General features: G+C 40.3%; 1 protein-coding gene across 1 annotated transcript in view; it reads right to left on the reverse strand.

Annotated features, from left to right (window-relative positions):
* Positions 1 to 21,673, reverse strand: part of SIK2 (salt inducible kinase 2) — a 45,851-nt gene extending 24,178 nt beyond the window's left edge. Inside the window, exons 1-4 of the mRNA XM_062608663.1 lie at positions 21,303 to 21,673; positions 11,320 to 11,436; positions 8,753 to 8,816; positions 2,869 to 3,030 (exon numbers count right to left, since the gene is read on the reverse strand). Coding sequence (XP_062464647.1) covers positions 2,869 to 3,030; positions 8,753 to 8,816; positions 11,320 to 11,436; positions 21,303 to 21,452 — 493 coding nt within the window. The 5' untranslated portion in view covers positions 21,453 to 21,673. The remainder of the gene's footprint in view (positions 1 to 2,868; positions 3,031 to 8,752; positions 8,817 to 11,319; positions 11,437 to 21,302) is intronic.
* Positions 21,674 to 23,987: the final 2,314 nt, after the last annotated feature.

A 23,987-nucleotide genomic window follows, 5' to 3' on the forward strand; every position in this document is an offset into this window, starting at 1 on the left:
GGAATTCATCATCTGTCTCCTTTACATAGACAAATAAAACAAATGACCCAGCACAAATCACTACAGAAGTTTCTAGCAGTCACAACTGTCCTCCAGCTACTTTATCACCAAAGCTGGGCACAAGAATTGTATCAACCTGAGACAGCTTGACAAACATACACAAAAGAATCAGACCATATAAATCACTGCCAGTTAATGTGATCATTTACATATAGACCACCTGTAATTAACTTTCTGTAATACAGAGGTAGAGCACAAAAAAACCTAAGGGAAGGAAAGAGACTGCAGCAGCTGATGGAATCTAGTAACTAACAGTTATGAATGCTTTTTGTCGTTGGAGAACCTGTGCATTGAAATTCCCTGTAATGGAATAGTCCATGTCTTTAACCTTTCTTTAGTTAATGAGTCTCCTGAGATGCCTTTGAAGTAGTGTTTTTGTGAGCTTGTGTCATGCTTGCACTGCAGTGTTCAGGGAGGCAGGGAACCTGCATCCCTGCAGTGCTAAAGACATCCATGAAAGGAACTTCTGAATACGGCCCTGCTCCAGTGCAGTTGAGACCTGAGGAGTTCTGAAATCTAGCCAGGCTGAACGTGACAAGCTACGGTGCAGAACACCGATGTGGAGGAAGAGAAATTAGAAGGGATAGAATGTGGTGGTGAAACTAGTGTGAAGAGTGGCAGATCAGAAGGTGGGGAAAGAATACATAGGTGAAAAGTAGCACAAAAGTTCCCTTTAGTTCAGTTACTCATAGTAAGGGGGTCCATGTGACTTGCAGCCCTTAGACACGGTATTTACTGAAGCCATTGTCCTGGTAAATACAGTTGTATGTCAGTCATAAATTGCAGGTGCTATGACTGTCAGTAGGTGCTAGAAATAAATGCAAGTTTATCAGAAATGAGAAAAGTAAATATACACTATGAATGGCAGTGCTGATGAACCGGCTATATTAAACCTCAACAAAGTACCTAAATGCCCTATTAGTTCTCAAAAATTCTGAGACATCACCGCCAACTCAATGTCTTTGTTATTAGTTATTATACTTGGGTCACTTTGTTTTAAAGTCCAGACATCATCTCCATCCCAAACTGTTTCTTTAGCTTTCTTCAGGTATCAAAATGCCCTAAATAAGAACTTATACCAGAACTGCATCTTCTCACTACAACAGCTGCAAAACCCTTTTCATCTGATGATAGCTTTTAGTATTTTTACAATTTAACATTAATACAAAAGCCTACAGCAGAGTATAGAGAAAATTAAAAGATAACCATAAACAGTTTAATATCAAATGAAATGAAAGAGGCTACTGCAAAGGCTCTGCTATTAATTTATATAGAGCATTAAATAACAATTTTTACAGCTTTTATGAAGCTGCTGTAAAATTCCCACTCTGAGATGCTAAAGAGCCATGAAATACAGAGAACGTGCCGAAGAACAGATTAGTAAGCTTCCCTCTCTAGCTTTAGAGATGGTTTTCCACACTCTTCCTTCTCCCCCCAAAATTCCTACCTTACATTTAGATTTGACAACACACAGTAGCCTAACGTTATGAAAATCATGATTCTGGTAATCACCAAGCTGTATTTTCCTTCTCCTCAGTTTTAATTTATGCATTACTTAACCTTTCTGTAAACTATTAAACCATGTGAAAAAGATGCTAGAGGTGGAAATGTGGTGGTAAAGGAACAAGGATGAATGTGTTAAATGTACATACAAGACCAAAGGTCAATACAAAAGCAACAAACATATACAGTACTTTTCATCTGAAAGGTGAGTGATTATTGTAAAACACTTTGTAGATTTCACATTCTGGTAAGATGATTTGAAAGGATTTATAAGATTTTTCCTGAGGGTGAAGTTAATCCCCAGAATTAATTACCTAGTCTTCCCAGTGTTTGCTGTAGTATTGCAGAGAAAGGGGTGAATCTTTGTGACAGAGATGTTAAACAGTTAAACAGGTGTTAACTTCTCCTTTAAAATCTTTAAGGACACTGTCTACATAATCCGTAGACAAAAAAGAACGAATCTTTTGGAGAGCTGCTGGCACATTTAATGCTTTTCTGCTATTTTATCCTCACAGAAAAAGCAGTAGAGATTGAGATACATTTTCAGTTCATCCTTTTCAGAGATACCAGAGAGGAAGTTCAAGGGTAAAATAATCCAGCAGCGATCTGCAACTCAGAAATCATAGAACAGTTTGGGTTGGGACTTCTCAGCCTGACTGGCTATATATTCACACTTCTTTCTCAGAACTAGCAAGCTTACTCCTATACAAACTAGCTTCTAACAGTAGTTAGCCTTCCTTTCCTGCTCCCATATTACTGATGACTGAAGTTCAACAGTCCTCCAAATTGAGCTGTTATCTAGCTTTCGCATTCCAAGTGTCGCTAGGCTAAAGTCAGTATGGAAAGAGTCATGGAATTGTAATGAGTTGACAACCACCAAAATGATTTCCATTGCTAGCAACATCTGCTGTGTCTAAATTTATAATTAAAATGAAATCATGCATGCGAAAAGAATAAAATCAATAAGCTTCCATTTTGAGTTTTGCTAATGTCGAAAGAAGTTATTTGATTAACTCTGTTTTAACCTGAACATCTGGCAGCATTATAGACATGTTATGACACCCACAATAAATGACTATCACTCTAAAAATTATTTCCTTTTTCCTGAAAGTATAATAGAGCTAATCTAGGAATTATTTTAGCTACATATAACTGTGATACCCATAATGCAAAAATATTACATGTGTTAATCACTCCAATTTTCTGTACCTGAAGCACAGCAGGATATCTTGGGCTATCCAGATATTACTGGCACGGCCTTCATAAAAATAAGATGTTATTCAACATCATCTACATTCTAAGTACCTGCTATTTTGATGTTCATGTTGTTGTCAAGCAGAAGATTTTCAGCCTTCAGGTCACGGTGAACAATCTTGCGGCCATGGCAATACTCCACCGCTGAGAGGATCTGCCAGAATTTGCGCCTGGCCTCAGACTCGCTTAGACGGCCATGGCTGGCGAGGTAATCTGTGACAATAAAGCAGGTTTAAATGGCAAAGACAGTAGGCAACAACCCTGAAATTAAATCATTTCTCTTAAAGTAATAAGCACCAGGAAACTCACAAACTGTCTCAGCCAATCCCAGTTTCCAAGCCATTATTCTCTCATCCTCCCCTCTAAAAGAGTAGAAAAAGGGATAACAAAATCTGCTGTGTAATGAAACTCTATTCTCGGTTCCTTCTTTTATAGTTACCCAACTATTCTGATAAATATTTTCATGTAACTAATGTTATATGAAATGTATGTTATATATGGTACTCCTGTGGAATGGAGAATGCTTGGAATAACTGGCTTTACCATCATGAGGTTCTTTAAGCTTTAGCTGCTGTCAGTTCATGTAAGCTTCACACCACGCTTCTCCCTCTAAAGCCTCACAGGGGCTGTGTGGTGGCTAAAAGTATTTTTTCTCTGGAAATAAATCAAGTATCTATAAGGTATCCAACCTGACCTCTCTCTTGTCTTCACTGCATCACAAGCAGAAAGAACATTTTGTTTTCATATTTATATGTTGTGAAAACTAATGTTAGCCCTGAAACAAGCGATAGCTCTGAAACTGAAGACTTCATTTATCCTCAGGAACAAAACCAAGCAAAACAGCAGCTGTGAGAGTCTTGACAGAAAGAGCTTCTATAGCCAATTCTATTCTTTCTCTTACAAGGCATGAAATCAAAGAATGAACTGTTAAGATGGTTTCAGAATTGTCTTCAACGTCCTGCAAGGAATGAAGTTAATGGCCAAGATGCAACAATATAGATGCTGTACCCAGTAACCACAAGCAAGGGCTGAGCATATATACACATAGCATTCTCCAACCACTTGCTGCATCACAACTAGCACTAAAGTTAAACAAAAAACAGTGAGCAAAAACTAAACTGCTAGAGCTGCTGCCAGCCCTGCCTAATTATCAATGAAAGAGAAAGTCCCACGAACAGGAATCACCATTTACAGATCAGCTGACACCAACATTTCTGAGTTCAGTTAAGAGGTTAAACCAGCTGCTTCCACAAGGTGAAAAGGGAACATGATGTTATGGAGGTTTTTAGCCTCCTTCTGTTTATAAGGATCCTTGAAAATTTCATAAGTAAAATGATTAATCCCATCTTCTATACCGGTTATTTAATCTCAGTGATCCTGGCTTTGTTAGGGTGCAGGGGTTCTGTTAATAAAACATCATTTACAGGCTTTATAGATGCTTTGCAATATTTTCATTTAAGCTTTTCTGCTTTCTTTACAATAAGCACAGAAGGCCTGCGCTTTAAACTGTACTTTAAACACACTCCAAATCTGAAAATATGCTTTCAGTACAACTTTGCTGATTGTGCACTTCTGCTTCATTGTTACTACAGATAAAGACAGAAAAATACATTGTTCAGGAGGAGGGGGCACAGATCCACCAGCACACCCTGAGGATTTTTGTAGTTATTCAGGAAAACATGGAAAAGAAAGTATTTTTTGTTGTATCATATAAAACCAACCACTTTACTGACCTTGCATTATTATACATCCTGAGCCCTGTGCTGCCACTTGGGTCAGTAGACGGCATTACCATTACGTGCTCCAGACAGTGTCATATTGATTATCAAAGTGAATTCTGCATTATTTTTTCACTCATGCAGTTTAAGTAAGTAAATGCAATCATTAACATACCATCTTCCTAGCATGTTCAGTAAAACAGGCTTATTTCAAAGATATTTAATGGAACGGTAATTTAGGAAAAAGTTCTATACTCCATTACCAAGGAAACAACTTTGTTTTACTTGTGGCAGGATTGAAAGGATTTCATGTGCTGCTGCTACTGCCTTGCAAGCACAGAGGTGGCGGCTCCTGAACGATATGAAGTGGCAGACTAGGGACCTCAGTTGCAGTACACTCATTTCAGCATCCCTTAAAAAAACATTTTTAAGCAAAGCACATTAGACCTGATCCCTGGATCCTGCAGATCTGAAAACTCTCCTCAGAGCTTCTAACTCACCTAAGTCTTAATACACTTCAGATGATTTAACTTGGCAAAGCATAAGAATAAACAAAAGCGTGGCAGTAAGGGGAGATCATAATATTTGCAAGCGAAATATCATTCAGTCACAAAGTGACTGATAAATCATATCATAGCAAGGTGAAGTCAGATATCAAAGGCACAAACTAAATTACAATGAATGCAAGCCAGCTCTTTAAGCTGTTAATCTGTAGTTTGTTAGCAATGCAGCAAACAAGTTAATGAATCCAAACTCGTCATTTGCTTTTATGGATCCAGTCTGTCAGGACTTATTTAAAGATTCCAAACCACTTTGGCCTTAAGTATTGCACCAAATCTAGTAGTCTTCACAGAACACATCATTTAGTCTGAAATACACCTCTTTCTCTCCTGGAGAACTAGAGCATACCACAATCTATCTAAATACGTGACACTACGTGCAAGGATACTGTTTGCACATGAACTAGCTTGCAAATAGGAAAGGCTGGGATACAGGCATCATGGCAGCCTCTGGGTGACAGAAACCACTTTAAGCCAGCTGAAGTTTGCCAGAGACATTCTGCCACACAGCTGGAATCTGGACACTGTTTGAATATGCGTATATATACTTGTGAAGCCAAGAGCCACGATTCTTTAGTTTTTACTGCAGGTACCTAGAGCAAAGTACCCTGTACCTTGCAAAGACACCCTCATACCTTGCAAAGACTTAAAGGCAGCAAAGCTACCTGTGCTTTCATAAAGATACCTTTTGACAAATCTTAAGCTCATGTCATACCTTCTGGCTATGTGTTTCTATGGTAGGTTTTTCTGCCATTTTTCTATAATTAAATAGAAACCAGACACTATCTTAGACTCAGCTTGATCCACAGCAGAAAGCAACAGGACTTTTGTCAAAAGGCAGCTTCCTGTCCAGCCTCCTCAGTAGTCCAAAGGACATTAATTTACTGGACAATCAAAAGCTTAAGATGTATTTACTTCAGAACACATGACTCTGAGACATTGTCTGGCAAACCCAGTGGTCAGCGCTAAGTATGGTTCTTCATTTAGGTAGACAGTGGTACGCATCTTAAGTTTGGTATGTTAAGGCTTTTTTAAAGAGTACATACCAAAACAAGCACAATGAAAGATAATGAAGATGATTGTTGTGGTTTAAGCACAACCCAGGACAATGATTAAGGGATTGGAGAGATTGTCATACAACGGGAGTCTAAAACAGCTGTAGGTGTTCAGGCTGAGGAAGACAAGGTGTAGAAGGGAATCTTATTGCGTGCATAAATACTTGACAGGAGGAAGACAACTGAGCCACTTTTCTCAGCAAAGGTATCCAACTGAAACAGGAACTTTAATTTACACCCATGAAAAAGTCTGTTTCTGTGCAGGTGGCCAAATGCTGGAACAGGTTGGCTAGAAATGGTAGCCTCCATCCATGGTCCTGAGCAACCTGCTCTGGTTGACTCTGCTCTGAGCTGCAGGGCTGGATTAGACATTCCCTATAAAATCCCTTTTGACCTCAACTCTCCTGAGATCTGCATTCAGTGTTAGGCACTCAAGACATCACTCATCTGGTTCAAGCTTAGTAACGAACAAATATTCCCTTATTAGGGGACACACTGTATTTCTAGTCTTAAGGATGCCTATTAACAGAAGCAGTGATAATTGGTTAGAATTTCAGCTAAGGAAATCTACATTTAACATCAGAAAGAATCTTTATAATTAAAAGAACTCAGATCCTAAATAGCTTTGTCTAGGAAGGTTACTGAATCTCTCTCTAGGGAGATTTCCAAGAATGATGCAGCTGATGCTATGACAAAGCTGGGACACGGCAGATAGCAGCTCAAGCCCATTCCAGTTCAGTTTTCTGCATCTCTGCTCAAAGCATGTATGAAATTACCCAGGACAAACTACTAGGTATAACTAGGCTCTTACAGGTGTAGACATAATTAAATACTAATACTTTAAGAAATCAAAGAAATGTTTGAATATCCCTCATGTGGAAGCATTTCTGGATATACTTCAAGTTTATTCTTCACTTTCTTTCCCCTCTGCAGCCTGCATTCTGGTAATATATACAGTCACCGATGAGAACTAGCTATTCAGAACAGGTTCACTGTAGTTAGTTTAGCTAACAGATAATCTGCTTCTCAGCTGGTTTAGAGACTTCAGGTGAGGGATGCTGAAGGAGGTTACAAGACAGTGGCTGTGAACTTTTAAAAACAGAGCAGAAACAGGTAGTTAAAAATTTCATAGCTCTGTAGAGCATTAAGCACAACTGAAACCTTCTTAATTCAAAGGTTTTTATTAAGTCTGAAGACCTTTTCAAAAAACAAATCTAAACTGTAGCAGCATTTGAAGCCTCTAGGCTAAACACACCATTGACTGCAATGACTTTAACTAGCAAAAGGCAAATTCAGATTTGCTGTTGAATACAGAAAATTTCACTGAAGCTATAAAGACTGTTAGTACAGGGGTTAAAAATAATCCTGTCCATGACACTTGGGTACAGGACTCCAGAAAAGCATCCCACTACTTGTGTGGTTTGAAAACTAATGGCATAAAAGGGAGACTATTCCACACATTGTTAGACTTGATATGGCAAATTCAGTACACCACAAGCACAGTCAAGACAGGAAGGACGAAGTGCTCATATAGTTTGAGTAGTCATCCTTCTACTTTAAGATACTACCCTACTTTTCTCTACTTTTACAGTTACATCAAAGTTGCCATGGACATGGTATCCTGCTTATGACACAAACAGTCCAATGATAAGGACTTAAAAGGGGGAAAAAACCCCACCAAAACCAAATACTGAGACAAGAAGGAACTTTGAACATTTGAGTTCTGTTTCCATGAAATCCATTCCCCCACCCCCCAGTGTAAAAAATAGAGATCAGCCAGACTCCACCTCTTCTGTGCTCCAATTACCAGGGCCCTTTACATGCTGAACTCTACTCCATTGCCCTCTAAGTTCATTTGGCCTAACTGTTTCAGAGAAACTTTCTCAGCAACTCCAATTTTATTATTGGAACTCAAATGCATGCGAGAAGTCTTAAGTACCTGGGTATCAAGCATAAAGAAAAGAAATACTAAAAAGGAAAAGAAAGAAAACTAAAGAAAATTAAAAAGAAATACTGAATTTCACACAAATTTAACACTGAAGTTCTACTTGAGTGATAATTATGAGAAAAAGAACAAGAATTAATATGGATTTGACTGTGCAAGTCCATACAGACAACCTAAAATGTTTATTATACATGTAACCTGACATCCTCTCCTGCCCAGCACATATTTCCTGAAAACATTAAAACATCACATCTGATAAATTTGTACACAACTGCACAAGAAACAGATTCTCCTGTTAAAGTGAATATCGTTTGGGTAATGTTCATTATCAGGCTAAATGTTTCAATAATAGTTTTTCATCTAACTCAATGCTGAAAACCTGGCAATTCTGACAGCTGAGAGTTTACCCTGCACTGTTCTATTTAACAAGCCTTTGTCTTCTGCTGAAGGAACATCAGTTAACAATTAACTAGTGTACATTGTAGCAGTTTTTCCTGAAGTTATTAGTCCTGAAATAAGGAACGCTGACTTTATTCTTGACAAATAAAGGAAAGTGACATACTACAGTAAGAGGGATGCTTGGGCAAGACAAATATAACTGACAAACTTCAGAAGTCAACATTAAAATGTTGAACATGAAAATACTCTCTTGCTTACCGAAAATTTCTCCATTTTTGGCAAATTCTGTCACAAGGTACAACATGCTTTTGGTCTCCATCACCTGTTGACAGAGAAATCACATGAGAGGATTTGTGGGAAGAGCAAAAAGCAAGCACCCAAATGGGTACATATTTTCATTGTTTTCTTCTGGTAAAGGACATGAAAGTCTTTGCCTTGCACATACAGTTATCACGATCTTTCACTTGGATGTTTCAAGTTACCTCAACAATTTCAAGGGGAGCATTTGTATGCTAAGAACAAGGATAAGCTTTATATACTGCATAAAGCCAGCATCCAGAGGAGGTGGATAGGATTCTTATCCACAAGTGAGTAACAAAATCATATCCTCAGTTTAAAGCCTTTCCTGTAAGGAATTAGCCAACTTAGTGTTCATGGCCTTGAAGAGAAGGTTATCACCCAACAACTCAAAATTCCATCCTTCATGATATCAGCTGTGGAAAGCCAGCCAAGTCAGTTACCTTGCAGCTTTCTTCCTAATGATCTACTCCTCAATTGCTTAAGCAGCTAGTCAGGAATGCATTGCACAAATAGAATCATCAAGATATACACCCAAAGTGAAAAAATCCTCTGCTTCCAAACAGTAAGTCCTTTAGGACTTCCCTTCAGTGTATTACTACAATTTCAACACCCAACACACTTTGGGCCTATTTCAAGAATCACAGTGAAATCATTCAATCTGAACTGCCTGTGGACAAGACCTTGAACTCGATTTTTGTATTTTATTTATGCATAAGCTTTAAAGTACTGGAACATGGCTCAAAAATTTCTTCTTTTTAGAGGAATGCTAAAAAAAAAAACAAAACACCCCAAACATCGTTATGATAGAAGCAGAATTAGCAAATCACTGAAAAGCCAGCTGACAGAACAAGATGGCAGTTCTGCAGTCCCTCCTGCAGCCTTGTTTAATTCTACAACAGCTGAGCATGCAATGACTGAAGTGTCTGTATCAAGAAGGCAAAAAACATTTTGGAAAGACTGTTTTAAATTAACATCTGGAGACAGGAAGCTGCAACATTGTATTATATATTGATTACACATATATATATTTATGGAACCATTCTTAATCAAGCCAAGATCAGTAGCTTCATTACCTGACTTTGACAATCCTCAGTAAGTCCTTGACATGAGACAATTCAGAAACTTGTAGTGTGGACACAGTACAGCAATAGGCACATTATACAAGCAAACTACTAAGACAATTAGATTGAAGGGTTTTGTAAAAATAAACTCGCCTCTCTACCAAATGCATTTCTAACAAGCCAATCCCTTAGTAAAAGGGATAGTAAAGGGGTAAGCATTACATACAATTACCCTCTCTAGACTCTACCACTTCTGTGATTTATCATTCGTTCAGAAGGAACTGTGGCAGATACTACTGAAGCTAGTTACAGATTTAACTCCTCAAGGTCCACCTCTACTCAATAAATTGATATTTTTAAGAGGAAGCAACAGTCTCTTTCCCAAAAGATGGAAGCTAAACAAGTCTAAACCAGGATCTTCACCTTTATTCAACAGAATAATTCCAACACTATAGGTCCAGGTAAATCCGTCTGCTCACATTGTCTTTATAGACATCAGCTTTAATAGCAAGGGTTAACTGAAGTACAAATGGCAGCAGCCTCAAACATTCTACCATATGCTAACAGGAACAGAAAATGAAACAATATAGAACTAACCTATATTCTACTATACAAACTATGCACACTAAAAAAAGTCACAAACATTCAAAAGTTTTCATTGTCTGCTTTATCACAAGTGAAGGTTTTTCTCTTATGTGAATACACATTGTTATATTGTAATTATCAATCCTTTATGTAAAAGGGATGCATTCAATTCCACCACATACATAATTCACTTTAGGATGAAGTATTCAATTGTCCACATCCACAACAGAAGTGAAATGCAAGATTCCACAAAAATAAATCCCAGGTTGAACTAGTTATCTGCATCCAAGTAAACACGCTTCAAGATACAGTGTTTGGGAAGCTGTTGCTTAGTGCGTGCATTTACGTCACAAGTACGTCTGCAGAATCTCAATTTACATGTCCTCATGTCTTATCTTTGGATGAGGAAAAAAAGGCTGAAAGTACTCCTTAACCTGCATTCTGAGCCAAGACATGGCTAGGGAAAACCACTATATCCATACAGATCCTCCCAGCTAGTACTCAATGTAGACACATAAGGCTGAATCTCCCTATCCTCCTACCTTATCTACTAACTGACAGCAAAGTTTCATCACCAGGTATTTCTAACTCAGCTCTCTCCCTAACGTAAATTAACAACCTTCTGTGTATTTTAAGCAGATTGCAGGTACACTGGAGTATCTAACATGGCCAGCCTAATTGGTACCACAGAATGAACAAGACCAAAACTGATGTACTTTCAAAGAATTTAAATGCTAACCCAATGCAAATCAATTCCAGAAAAGCTAGAGTTTGTCATGGGCTGGTGATTTGCCAAAAGTCATTGGCCTAGAGCAAGCTTTTCATACAGGAGCAAATGAGAGAGGGGAGTAGGAAAAAAAGAGACACCACTAACCATACCTGGTAAAGCTTTATTATGTGTGGGTGATCAAGCATTTTCATTATCTGCACTTCTCGGTAGATCTTCTCCAGATTCACAGCATCCAGCTGAGATTTGTCAATGATTTTTATTGCCACCTGCAGACAAATCACAAAAGTCAGATTAAGACTCCCCAGTGTATTCCTCATTAGGTTGCCCTCATTACAAAGGGAATAATAGGGAATAATGCAACCCTAGATAACTCGGAGGTTTCTTCTAGCTCAAAAATACACATCGCCCACTTAAAACTATAGCAGCACCACATTAAACATGTCAGTAGTCCCATTAAAGTGGCTTCAGGACTATCACCTACATCAGCATGTCAGAAAGAGCGTTTTACATAAAATGGAAGACACAGGACCGGTGATGAAGGCCAGTACTCCAATGAGCCCGGGTGCAGAATGCTCTTACCGGTAGCAGGTGGGAACAATCAAGGACCCTTCATGAAGCAGTGTTGTAAAGACAAAGATCATCTTAAAAAGCTTAATGGTATCCATTTCTGGAGTCAAGGTAACCAATTTGAATCCCAAAATGCTAAATGATATTTAAAATGATCCTGTTGGCTCAACACAAAGTATGGTAGATCTGTGCAGTTTCAACATTTTAACTAATTAATATGCTACTACAGAAGGACATCTGCAGCTCATCTGTTCAGAGAAAAAAACTGTACAGATGTTTGTCAGTCAAACCTTGTAAACAGATCTCGATTAGTTTAGAAAACACATCTTGATCCTACTGACCTTGTTTTTAGCCAATACCTGCAAAATGAATTACAAGTAATTACACGTGCTTTGGAAACGAAAAATTTCAATGTGCAAAATATAGCTGCATAAAAACCATGCAAAGGTAACAACACTAAGGAGTATTCAATATATAAATGGTGTTTATTCATCCTGAATATCACATTATTAATGCTGAAGCAGGAACAAACAATATATAAGTCACACAAACACTTCCAATTATAACTGCATTTCACAAACTATTGAACTATGGGAGACAGCTGCTATGCAGGAGACAAAAATCCACAGGAGGTGAATCTCATTATCTGCAGTAAGGCTGATTATGGACCCACCCGAATTCAGAATTAACTATTTATTGACTTCATTTCAGTACCCTTTTGCTTGATAACCCTTTCAAAAGTCACTGTCTTCCCCAACCACCAGAAAAATAAGACAAGGCTGAGTGAATAAACTAGTATAGCCTTGTAATCAGTGAAAAGTCATTCTGATTTCTAAGATGCAGGATGCACTCTTACAGAGCTGAAGCAGAACAGGGCTATTTTCCAAAGCAAGCAAACAGTTTTTTGAAACTTTTTTCAAAAGATAGGATATTGCTTGTTGTTTTTTTTAACCAATGTCCCGTTAATGTAGAACTCACTAAGGCTGGATTTATCAAAGGCCAGTACACATTGATAAGAATAATGATATTACACCCATTTGGCAGAAAACAAGAAAAAAAGGCTTGCATCCTGTAACATTTTCACCCTTAATCACGAGTTAACTCCATAGCCTTAATCCTTCAAAATGTAACAGTGGGTACCTTGGAAGAAGTGGTACCTAAAATGGCATTCTGCCACTCCACACAGCCTTCCTGTCCTCCCCAGCTCTCTGCACCATTCAATATCCTAGGTAACATACAGCAATTCAGGGGATCCTGATACCTGATCTTTTCAGAAGATGCTTTCCCCGTTGTCTTTTGCTTTTATTTACAGCTCTCTTCATAATGCATCTGCTCTGCCCTCTTTCAAATTACACTGCACTGAGAAGTGTTTGGGAACAGTGAAGCTCAGGATGGCAGGGTCCTAAAAGATTACAGGTCTCCCTTTGTAAGTTTCTAACTTGACTATGAAGATATTCGCTAAACCATGCAAATGAAACATGTTTCTGCTCCTATTTGTTCCCCCCCCTCATCCTATTCCCATTCTTTCCAGTTACAATATTAATTTGCTATCTTACACTTGGCATATGTATAAAACTTGATAATAAAGGCCTGGCTTCACATATGCAAGGAAAAAGGGCAGGAAAAAGAACAGTAACATGCACAGGACTGGACTTCCCACTTGGTCTTGCCAGATCTGCACTCCCTTTGACTACTCCCTCCAGCAATTGCTCATTCTCTCAGCAGGTCCCCTTTCGCTCACTTATAAAGGCAGAACAGCAAGCTGCTTCCTTATTTGGTCTGATTATATGCCATGTGGCAGCAGAGGATGCAAACAATCATTCGTGCTGCTTAAGAAAAAACACCACACAAAACCCATACCTTTAATCCTCCCTGGCCTTATTTAAAATCACACCTAATGAAATGACTTCTGGTTACTGTTTATGCTGGTTTTGCAGGCACTATTTGGTAGCCTAAGAAGAAATCACTTCACTAGGAAAGTTACAAAACGTCAAAGTAATCAAAACAAAGCACTAAAGCCAGACAAAATTCTTGTACAGCAGGAAAACATTTACTAAAAACAACCCATGTGTCACATTTCTCCCCTTCCTCTATTTTATACTGTCTCTCTGGAATCAACAGACCCACAAGCTGGTTTCTCCTTCATTCTCCCTATCTAATCCAGTTTACCCCCGTTATTAGGGTGACCTCCAGAATTAAGAATGGAGCTCACCATTTCTTATTTACAAATCAATGAGAAGATTAATCTGTAGCAATCTTGCATTCCCATCACAAAACAGCAATACAGCTTGCAGTCAAGCACCAAGGTATCTCCAATCTTGGACAGATCAGGTGTTCAGGAAAGCCTAAATGCCTCCTTCATCAATGCAGAGTAGTGAAAAAAAAAAAAAAAAATAAAATCAGGCTGCAGTGTTGTTTTTTTTTTTTTTTTTTTATTTCATGTTTAATGGCAACCTAATTAAAACAGCAATTGACACAGACAGCATCAGCTTCTCAGGAACTTGAGGTATTTCCAGTAGCTTCTTTCTTCGCCTCTTTCTTACTTCACATAATCCACACATTGCATAAGCATTACCTAAAACCTGCCTCACTTTCAACTTTTAAAGCTGCCTCCTTCCCTGGCTCTGGTTCATTGAATTTCACCTTACAGCTGCGTGCATTTCTTCCCCATAGTAAGGTGTTTTAGGAAGCTCTCCAAATCCAAGCAAAAAAAAAAATACAGTAACTTTCTGCTGTTTACTAATCTTTCATATAGGAAATGTGTGCATTACAGAAAAACTAGTAAAAGCAAAGCTATGTATGATTTCAAACAGAAGAGGTTAAGTCTAGCCTAGAAGAGGAAAAATAAGTGAAACTGCAGCAAAGGATTAAATAAGGGAGGTTTGGACAATCTGGGGGAAAAAAAACCCACACCACAGCAGCTTGCTCTGAACCTCTGTTCATCTGTCCATCACACTACCATCAGATTGATTAGCACTAATATTTAGACTTCCTTCTTCTGTACTTCTCACCTCCTCCTACTGGGGAAGGGGAGGATTCTGCAACTGTACAGCTACTTTTTCCTAGTGAAAAACCTACCTTTACAAGTACATTGACTCTTGCTGGGTTTTTTTCCAGTACAGTTTGGCACTTCCACAGTTTGCTCTTAAATTTTGAGTATTCCTTTTACTGAAAGTTCAAACATGCAGCCTGTGACCACTTCCAAGCCTACCTACATGTGTCTGTGCTGCCAGCTTCCTCCAGAGATAGACATTGTTCTGCATGCTGCAGTTCCTAGCTTTTAACATCCACAGAGTTCCAACAGAAAAAGTCTTCTAACTTTGTTTTCCCACCTAACAAAATTATCCAGTTCCCCAGGAAAACCTACGTATTTCATTTGTCCTTCTTCAGTTTTAAAGATTAACTACTTCCATTTTCCCTTCAATTTAATAATCAGTGCCTAGTGTAGTTTTATGTTTTCCAAGGTTAATAAGACTATGCAGCTATATAATAATTTCAGTTACTAAAAAGTAATTCTACATAAAAGGCATTTTTCATCTTTACAAGGTTGAGATTTTTGAACAGATTTTATTGCCTAAGAAGCAACAACCAGTGAAACCGCATAGAGAAAAGAAGCATTTAAAAAAAATAATATAAAAGGCTCATAAATTTGGAAATCATGGCTACAAATCCTCCTATAACCTTCACTCCACTTTCTGGCCAAGAACAGTGCTTCGTGTTCCAATATGTCCTACTTTCTTCCCTTTCCAGAATTTCCCTATCTCTCTTGTATTTAGAAATACAATTCCCAAAGACTGTTGCAAGACTGAAGCCAAATCCTTCTCCTGAAAATGTAGGAGCAAGAAAACAAGTCTTCAAGTCACATATTTCTTGAGCAGAATAACTCCAGAAAAGTCCTCTTTCAGTAGTCATGAAACATTTCCTTACCTCCCCATACCACAAGGGAAAAGTGATCACAGATTTAGTACAAGCCACAGAAGGTTAACGCTCCACAGGAGCACACAGTAACATACTTTATTGTCTACACAAAGACTCACAAAGTGGTAACACTAACATGTACCACTGATGGAAGTATTATGCAGTTACAGCTTTTGAGTCTGAAAAGACCTGTTCTGTTTAGACGCTGGACACCGAGGTACAACAGTGTATCAAGGGCTTGGATACTTACATAAAAATGTTTTTATGAAGATACCACCAGACACGAATGACAGAGATAAAGTGCTCTTTATTAAGTCAATTAATACTGAATTCCTACAGGCAACTATGGAGCTAGAAAAATGATGTTACATGTGACTTTGCAAACATTGGTAAACAAATTGGTTTGGAACACTACAAAAGGAGCCACTGTCTCAGCAGGCTACTTGCTACCTCTGTCATCACGTTGAGATGCCTTTTGGTCTGCTACATCTGTACTCTGTTCAAGAAAAAAAGACAAACAAGACTTCTTTAGTTGGATCATTCAGTTAACAGCTATCACTAATATAGTCAAAGTGTGCGGTATAACCACATCAGTTCACAACCTCTCAGATATCTGATAAAATTCTACGCACAGCTCTCCACTAATTATCTTATTTGAGATACAAGAGGAAGAGATAAATTAATGAAGAACAAGCTATATTTCTATTTTTAATAGGTTTTCGATTTAAAAAACCCATATTACATCAAACCATATTTTGTCTCACAATGTGGAATTATTTGGTACTATTAAGCAGTTGGTTTTGAACAGAGTAAAAGCGTGTGCCTACTTGAAGGAAAAGAATTTCCTATTTGCAGTCCTTGTACAACTCTTAATGTGCATATTATATACATGCATACTGTGGCAGGCTTCTGTAGGAGAAACAGCATAGTAGCAGCTGGCTCCCACTGCTTCCACAGTCAAATGCAGATTAGATATCTCAGTTTATTCTGAATCTTCATCATTCATGCATCTTGCCAGGGCCACAGAAGATACAGAGAAAACCCACTTGGAAATACTTAAAATCCAGCAACTTCTTCATAATGATGTGAAGGAACAGTGCATTCAACAGCAACGGCTCACTTTTGTCCATGATCTCAGCTGTGTCATGATGACAGGAAAAAGGGAAGTAATTCTTAGAGGTGGAGAAACTGCTTCAAGATGGGAAAGAGTTTCCTGTCTGAAAAGTGTTTTGTCCTTGAATATAGAGCTCGCTAACAACTACTAGCATCTTGCACAGATGGTGGAACATCACTTTGATCTTTTGAAGACAGTGCAGAGAGACAGCCTGCACACACAAATGAATTCTCATTTCTCTAGCATGGTCAAGCATTGCCACAGCACATGCAAACTAACTCTAATCTGGCACGTACCAAATTGAGGACAATTACACAAGTTTTCTGACCCTAGTTTTGGCCTTTTTAATAGTTATCACTTCTCCTAAGGATAATAAAAGACAACAAACTGGAAAATCCCAACCAAACATCAGTATATAGTATTAGCACATACTTCAAATAAAAGAGGGGATCCTGTTCCTTCCCCTATCACTAGTTTTTGGTGCTTAAATTTGTATTCCAAACTATCACTGCAACTTTCATGACTGCTTTTAATGTAAAAATATTAGGAACAGCATGCATTTCCTTCCCTCTTTTACTAACAGCCTAGAGAGCTGGCCTAACAAGTCGACATAAAAGAGAGGTTTGTCCATGCCAGTGCAAGCTTTAAGGTTTCATGCAGGTTACAGAAATTCATATTTGCCTTGTTAACCCAAGGCATCCTAATAGTAGATAAACTGCATTAAAATTAATCAACACAACTTCCTGCAATCTGGAGCTACTCCAAATTGCAACAGCAAAGTGCTTGGCTATCACAGATTTATAAAGGCATTAACCTCCTTTAGGGTTATGCTCAACCTGTGAGCTCACACCCTCTGCCTCCAGATATATGTTCCTCCTCTCCCCCTTGCCAAGGGATCCAGAGAGCTGGAAACAGTTAAATCAGCACCCTCAATATATATATATGTTTGGGTTTTTTTCTGCAGTAATGTCATTTTCCTGCTGAATTACTCCACTAACCCAAACTTCATGCTACATAGCAAAGGGAGCAGCTGTCTCTGCTTGTATCTTTCATTTTTACACAGACCTAAGCACATATTCACATCTAAACTAGTGTCACATCTTGTATCAGGAGCTGGTAATTTTCAAAGAGAAGTGCAAACCACGTGTAACATACCAGGCAGTTTAAAAGCCTAACTGTGAACCATAAGGCCATACTAGTCAGAAAGGTTTCATTTTCATCTGAGGAGCAATGGCTAGTATTCTTCTGTAGATGACTAATCCTTAGGGGATATTAGTTAGAGTTTTGGGAGGTGGGGAACATGACTCTCTCACAGCCTATTCACAAAGGCTTTTCTTCATCTTTAAATTGCATTGCTTCTTTCCAAGTAGTACCTTCATCTATGGCAAGAGCTTTTCATTACTGTTCACTGCTTCATGTCATCGTATTTCAGCAGATGAAAATATCCATCTTCTTGAACTTTATGCTTGCAAATACTTCTGCTCTCTTTTAGACTCCTTCTGAGGAAAAATTTTGCTTATTTGTGCATGCCTCATTAACAAAAGTTGCCCTGAGATCACAGGATTTCTCGGCAACAGGATAAATAGGCAGGGCAGGAAAGCACGTGAATCTGAATGGCAACAAATACAAACAAGCAGCAAAGCAAAGACCACATGCAACCATGCAGCCCCTTCTGGGGCACTCTTTATGGACTGTCATTAGTGCCATGCACTACCTCTATTACTACAAATAGGAATCAACCCCCCATTTTTCTTCTTTTTGACTATTAAGTCACGCAATTTTAGTATTGCAGCAATACAGGATTCTAGTTATTATTTCTGAGTTTGCATAACCATCTACTACCCTGTCTTACGTGTATCTTCTGCTTCATGCCTAGTTTCTTTTTATTTTCACCGACACTTTGCTAACATTTTATGGAACTATGCTTACTATTTGCAGTTCAAGTTAAAACTCTATACTCTGATATGCAAGTTTTCCTTAAAAAGGATGGATTCCTTACATAATCCCCAAGTGCTGACCTTTCCAGGCAAGAAGAGCCCATCTTGCTTGAGAGTTACTGGCTAGTCAGTTACACAAGCAAACGTACTGATGCTAAAAAAGCCCAACAACAAACAGGTTCTGAATGTAAAGGGTTTAAATACAGAGATTCACGAGAAACTTGGACAAGGAAAGTCCTTTGTAAAAGAGCTTTCTGAGCAAGTCTCAACAGCAACACAGCGCAGATCTGTCTGCAGTACAGACGTAATGGGACACAAGTACAGCCTTCCAAGAAGCTAGTAAGCTGAATATTCTTTAGCTGCAAGTTTTGTAAAGGCACAAATGAATGTGAGAAATTAGCAACTCAAGAAATTTAAGCAACAGTTTAGAACAAGCCTGAGAGACAAACATTAATAAGCAGGATTTCCACGTTAGATGTATACTGAACTAACAGTAAATGAAATGAAGTGGTCCAAACTTGAAGCGCTAATTCAAAGTAGCATTTGGCTAGAATTAATTTCCCCTGACATTACTAAGAGTAATCATAATAGGTTTCCCCTTCCTCAGAGGCCACCTAAGAACTTTCAGCAACTAACTCAGCAATTAAGTTCCAGATAAATGTTCTTGGATCTCTTACTGCAGAAATCAGTGTAGCTGTACTGAAAAATGAAGGACTTTGATATCAGCCTTCAATACAGGCAAATTTGCTGCAAAAGTCATGCAGAAGATCAAAAGGGTTCAAACTGGGCACAGAGTTTCTCAGAATAAGAAAGCTGGTTAAAACATTTCAAGACTGTATTAGAATGCACCAGAATTCAGCAATTTCTTAGGACACTGATGGAAAAATCATACCAGAGTTGGGAGCTGCTATGCTCTGTTTTCTGTAGCCTTTGTTATTTTGAACAATACTAAAGAAATACACTTTCTAAAATGACAAAAATTAAAGTTTTCATCCCCGTCACAAAGTCTGCCACAGAAACGAGAACTAAAAAGTAGACAACAACTTACTAACTTCAAGTGAAGCATTTATTAGTTTGGCATATGGCATCAAACTTGGGTACAGGTCACTAGTGTTGCAAGGGCTTTGCTTGGCTATTCAGTAATAGCAAGGAAGGAGTTAACAATAATTAACAGTTTATTCTAAAAGTTGAGAAATAAGACAATAAGAGAAATCTATTTTAGTACTTGGGGGATGCAAGCCTCACCTATCACTGCATGGCCAGAACAATGTTAGCATTGCAGGTTTGTTTTCCATAACTGAAGCCCAAACTAAAAGCATTTTTCATTCCTGCAAGGAATGATGTTACCACACAAGACCACAGAAGCTGAATAACTGCAGTTTTTTTTTTTCAGTTTTCTACCTTGCACTTCAGATGTATTTTATTTACTTTTGCCTGGTACAGAGCAGCACAATAAACTCTTCTTCAGTAAACAATGAAAGCAACCATTACAGCCTTATGAAAAGCTTAACACTAGGTGTTGTGACTAAAACCACCTAAAAAGAAAATATAAGAGGAAGCTGATCTTTCAAAGCCATTACCCTCATCAGATACCAGTTTTTAAAAGTGACCATAACTACATTTTATCTATACAGACTTACAGTAATTTGTTTTAGGCAAAGCATAAGATATAAGAATCCACTGACTAGTAATCACCAGGTAACACAGGCACAGAGGGGAGAGGGGTGGTGGTTAAACAAAGAGACTAAAAATGGTTGAATTTGGTTAACTGGCAGGATTATGAACTGAAGAATGAAGAACGACTTTAAGAAATCAGGGGATGCGCACACAGAGACATTCCTTTGCTAAAACAGATTACCGAGGCGTATGACTGCTCATCTGCAAGTACTGGCCAGGTCAGGCAACCGTCTAACATTCAGGACATGAAAGTGAGTACAACACAAGGTTTGAACCTTCCCTGTTAACAGAAAGTTATCACTGTCTGATGGTTATACTCACGAACTAAGCCAACAGCCGCCTGACCCCTGCACCCTCCCAACCCGAGCATCCTTACTGTGACAGCAACACACCGCCTGTGGCCTGAGCCACTTGGGGCATCCCCCTAGAGCTAGACCAGGCAGAATTATCATTGCCCTTGCCAGGAAGATGAAAGCAAGAAAACAAACAATAAACGCCGGCTAAGGCTCCTGCCCGCAGCCGAACACCTCAAGTAAGAGATACCCCCCCTCCTTACAGAAGGAGGCTCCAGTGCCGAAAGGGACAAAAGGAGCAAGCAGCCTGTAAAGACGCCGCTGCGCGCTCCGCCGAGCCATCCCCCCCCCCCCCCCAAATCCCTAGCTCCCGAGCAGACCCCCGAGGCCAACTGCCCGCCCCCCGCTCCCCATCCCGGAGCACAGCCGCGGAACCACATCGCTCCGCGCCCGGCTCCCCCAGCACCCCGCAGCCCTACGGCCGCCGCCCCTCGTTCCAAACCCCGGGAGCTCCCGCGGGCACCCGCGCTCTGCCGCCCAGCGCCGGGCACGGCGAAGCCCGGGAAGGGCCCGGCCGGGGCAGAAGGCGACCGCGGCCCCCGCAGCGGCGTCTGGTTTGGGCTCACCTCGCTGCGCGTGATGCGGTGCCGCGCCAGCTTGACCACCGCGAAGTTGCCTTTGCCCAGCGTGCCCTCGATGTCGTAGAAGCCGACGCGGACGGGCCCGAGCCCGCGGGGCAGCAGCGGGGGGGGCCGCCGGGGCTCGGCCATTACCATGCTGGGCGCGGGGGGCGGCGGCGGCGGCTCCGGCGCGGGCAGCGGCGGCAGCAGCTCGAGTCTGTCTGCGGCGCCCCGGAGCCCTCCTCCACCAACCGCACGTCACAGCGCGCGTCAGCGCGGGAGGAGCCTCGCCATGGCAACCGCGGCAACCGCGGCCACCGCGGCGGGGCTGGACCGCACCGGGCTGGGATGCGCTCCCCTTCCCGGCGGCCCCGGCACCCCCGCCGGAGCTCCCGACCCCGGTGCGGTGCGATTTGAGCCTCGTCCCAGCTCTCCTCCTGCTCTCCGCTGCGCCCCCAGCGAGGCTCTTTGTAGAGGGGTGGAGGCACCTTGAGCGCATCGTTAGCAGGAGGAGGAGGAACGAGCCAGACCCAGGTGACTCTCAATGGAGCCCTCAATCAGGGTCTCCCTAGCCCCAGGGTACAGTAAGAGCCTTGGGCTACTGCACCTGGGTCAGGGACCCTTGAGTATATATTATCCTGAGGGAAACACCCTCTCTCTACCAGTGAGCAGCATTTTCAATGGGCCAGGCTATTCCAGATCAGAACGATGCCTTTTGTTAGTACATCAGCCTGCCGAAATCCTGGTTATTGTTATGCAGTACTCATGTTGAGCACTGTGTGCAGTTCTAGGACCCACAACTTAAGAAGAATGTGAAGGTATTGGAATGCATCCAGAGGCGGCAACAGAGCTGGTGAAAGGGCTGGAAGACACATCCTGTGAGGAGCAGCTGAGGACACTGGACTTGCCTAGCTTGGAGAGAAGGAGGCTGAGGGGTGACCTTACAGCTTCCTGAGGAGAGAATGTGGAGAAGGAAGTGCTAATCTCTTCTCCCTGGGATCCACTGATAGACTGTGTGGGAATCCCTCATCAGGGGAGGTTGAGGCTGGATGTTAGGAAGAATTTCTTAACAGAGAAGGTGCTCAAACCCTGGAACAGTCTTCTTAGAGAGGTGATCAATGCCCCAGACCTGTCAGTGTTTAACAAGTATTTGGACAATGCCCTTAAGAGCATGCTTTAACTTTTACACTAATATGGTCAGGCAGCTGGACCAGATGATTGTTGTGGGTCCCTTCCAACTGAAATAATCTGTTCATTTCCTACACACCTGGAAAGACAGATTTGGAAGCTTTTTTAGGTCCTTTGACATAACATGGTTAGATGCCTTTCAGAGCTGACAATGTAAGAGTGAAAAAGGTTAAGGCCTTTTATGTTAAATTTCCTTTCCAGTACTACATCCACCTAGTCTGCTTTATGTTTGCAGTATTTACACATTAGCTTGCTTTTGTCTTTAAAATGCCATGCTCATTTCAATTCTGCAGCAACCTTTCCCCTCCTGGTTTACGCCTGTCCCTCTCTCATCGCTCCCTCTCCCCTGACCCATCTCACACTGGAAGACTGGTACGTTTTGACATGTGGATACCAGGAATCGTGCCTGGGGGCTTTGCTCAGTTCCACTGACTAAACGAAGCATGTCTAAAAGCTGATGATACAAGAGCACACGTGTCTGAATCAACTGCACTTTCAGCAGCAGTCACAGGCCTTTCATGAACACAGAGTGCTGTGCATGCAAACATAGCAGAAAACAGTATTGCCACAAAAAGTGAGTGGAAGAATGCAAGAAACAACCTTCTGCCTCTTGCTTTCCCTTTGTATCCACATCTTGCAGATAAAGCTGCCTCATACATGTGGAAAGTTGGTTAAATTTGTTACGTGTCAAAACAGCAATGACTGTTCTGCAATGGGAACTGAAGACATCCGTGAAAAGTTAATGCTTGTCCTTCACTGCACTTGCAGTTCATGAGATTCCTCTAAGGAATGACATTTTGAGATGACGCTGCTGACTTAGGCTGCTATGGATAATAACTGTGCTGTTACTGTTCTATTTATCCCCTTAAGAAGCTCTAGCAATGACTAACTGATGACTTGAGTTAGTCAGACATCCACCCTTTTAAATGATTGATAGGTGCATGAGCAAGCTTACCATAATCCTACTTGAATAGAAAATGGTGTCATCCCAAACTGCTACTTAGGAGATTTCACCCTGTTTCACCTTGTAGGATGCTTCATTTTCTTCAGAAACCCGAAGCACTGACCAGTCAAGAATTCTAGTATGAGGCAAACTTGGTGTGTTCAAAGTAATTTTTACAACACTGTTCAAAAATGTTGCCTTATTCACAGTCACTTTATTATAAGTAGAAAAAAAATAGTAATAAAACATTTACTTGCTTTCTGCCCAATTTTATCCTGTAAAGTCTCACCAGACTGGTGTAAAATCAATTATTAAGTCAGATTTTGTGTTTGCAATAGAAAACTTTTGTAGAAACTTTATTCTGCTAGTCACCACACTGCCATTTTTGGCCTGAAAGTTCAGGTTACAAAAACAGTTCTTAATAACTCTGCTAGCAGAACTGCAGTCACAAAACCATTCTTTGTCTAGCAGCCTTTAACGGCCATTGATGGCTTTTGCTGTGCTTCAAGGAAAGCGATCCAAGCGCTTCTCACAGTGGTACGTACAGAGGAGCTCTTCAG

Source organism: Pezoporus occidentalis, unplaced genomic scaffold (assembly GCF_034315485.1).
Source record: "Pezoporus occidentalis ecotype Australia unplaced genomic scaffold, CSIRO_AGI_Poc_V1 ctg130, whole genome shotgun sequence".
In the NCBI taxonomy this organism is placed as follows: domain Eukaryota; kingdom Metazoa; phylum Chordata; class Aves; order Psittaciformes; family Psittacidae; genus Pezoporus; species Pezoporus occidentalis.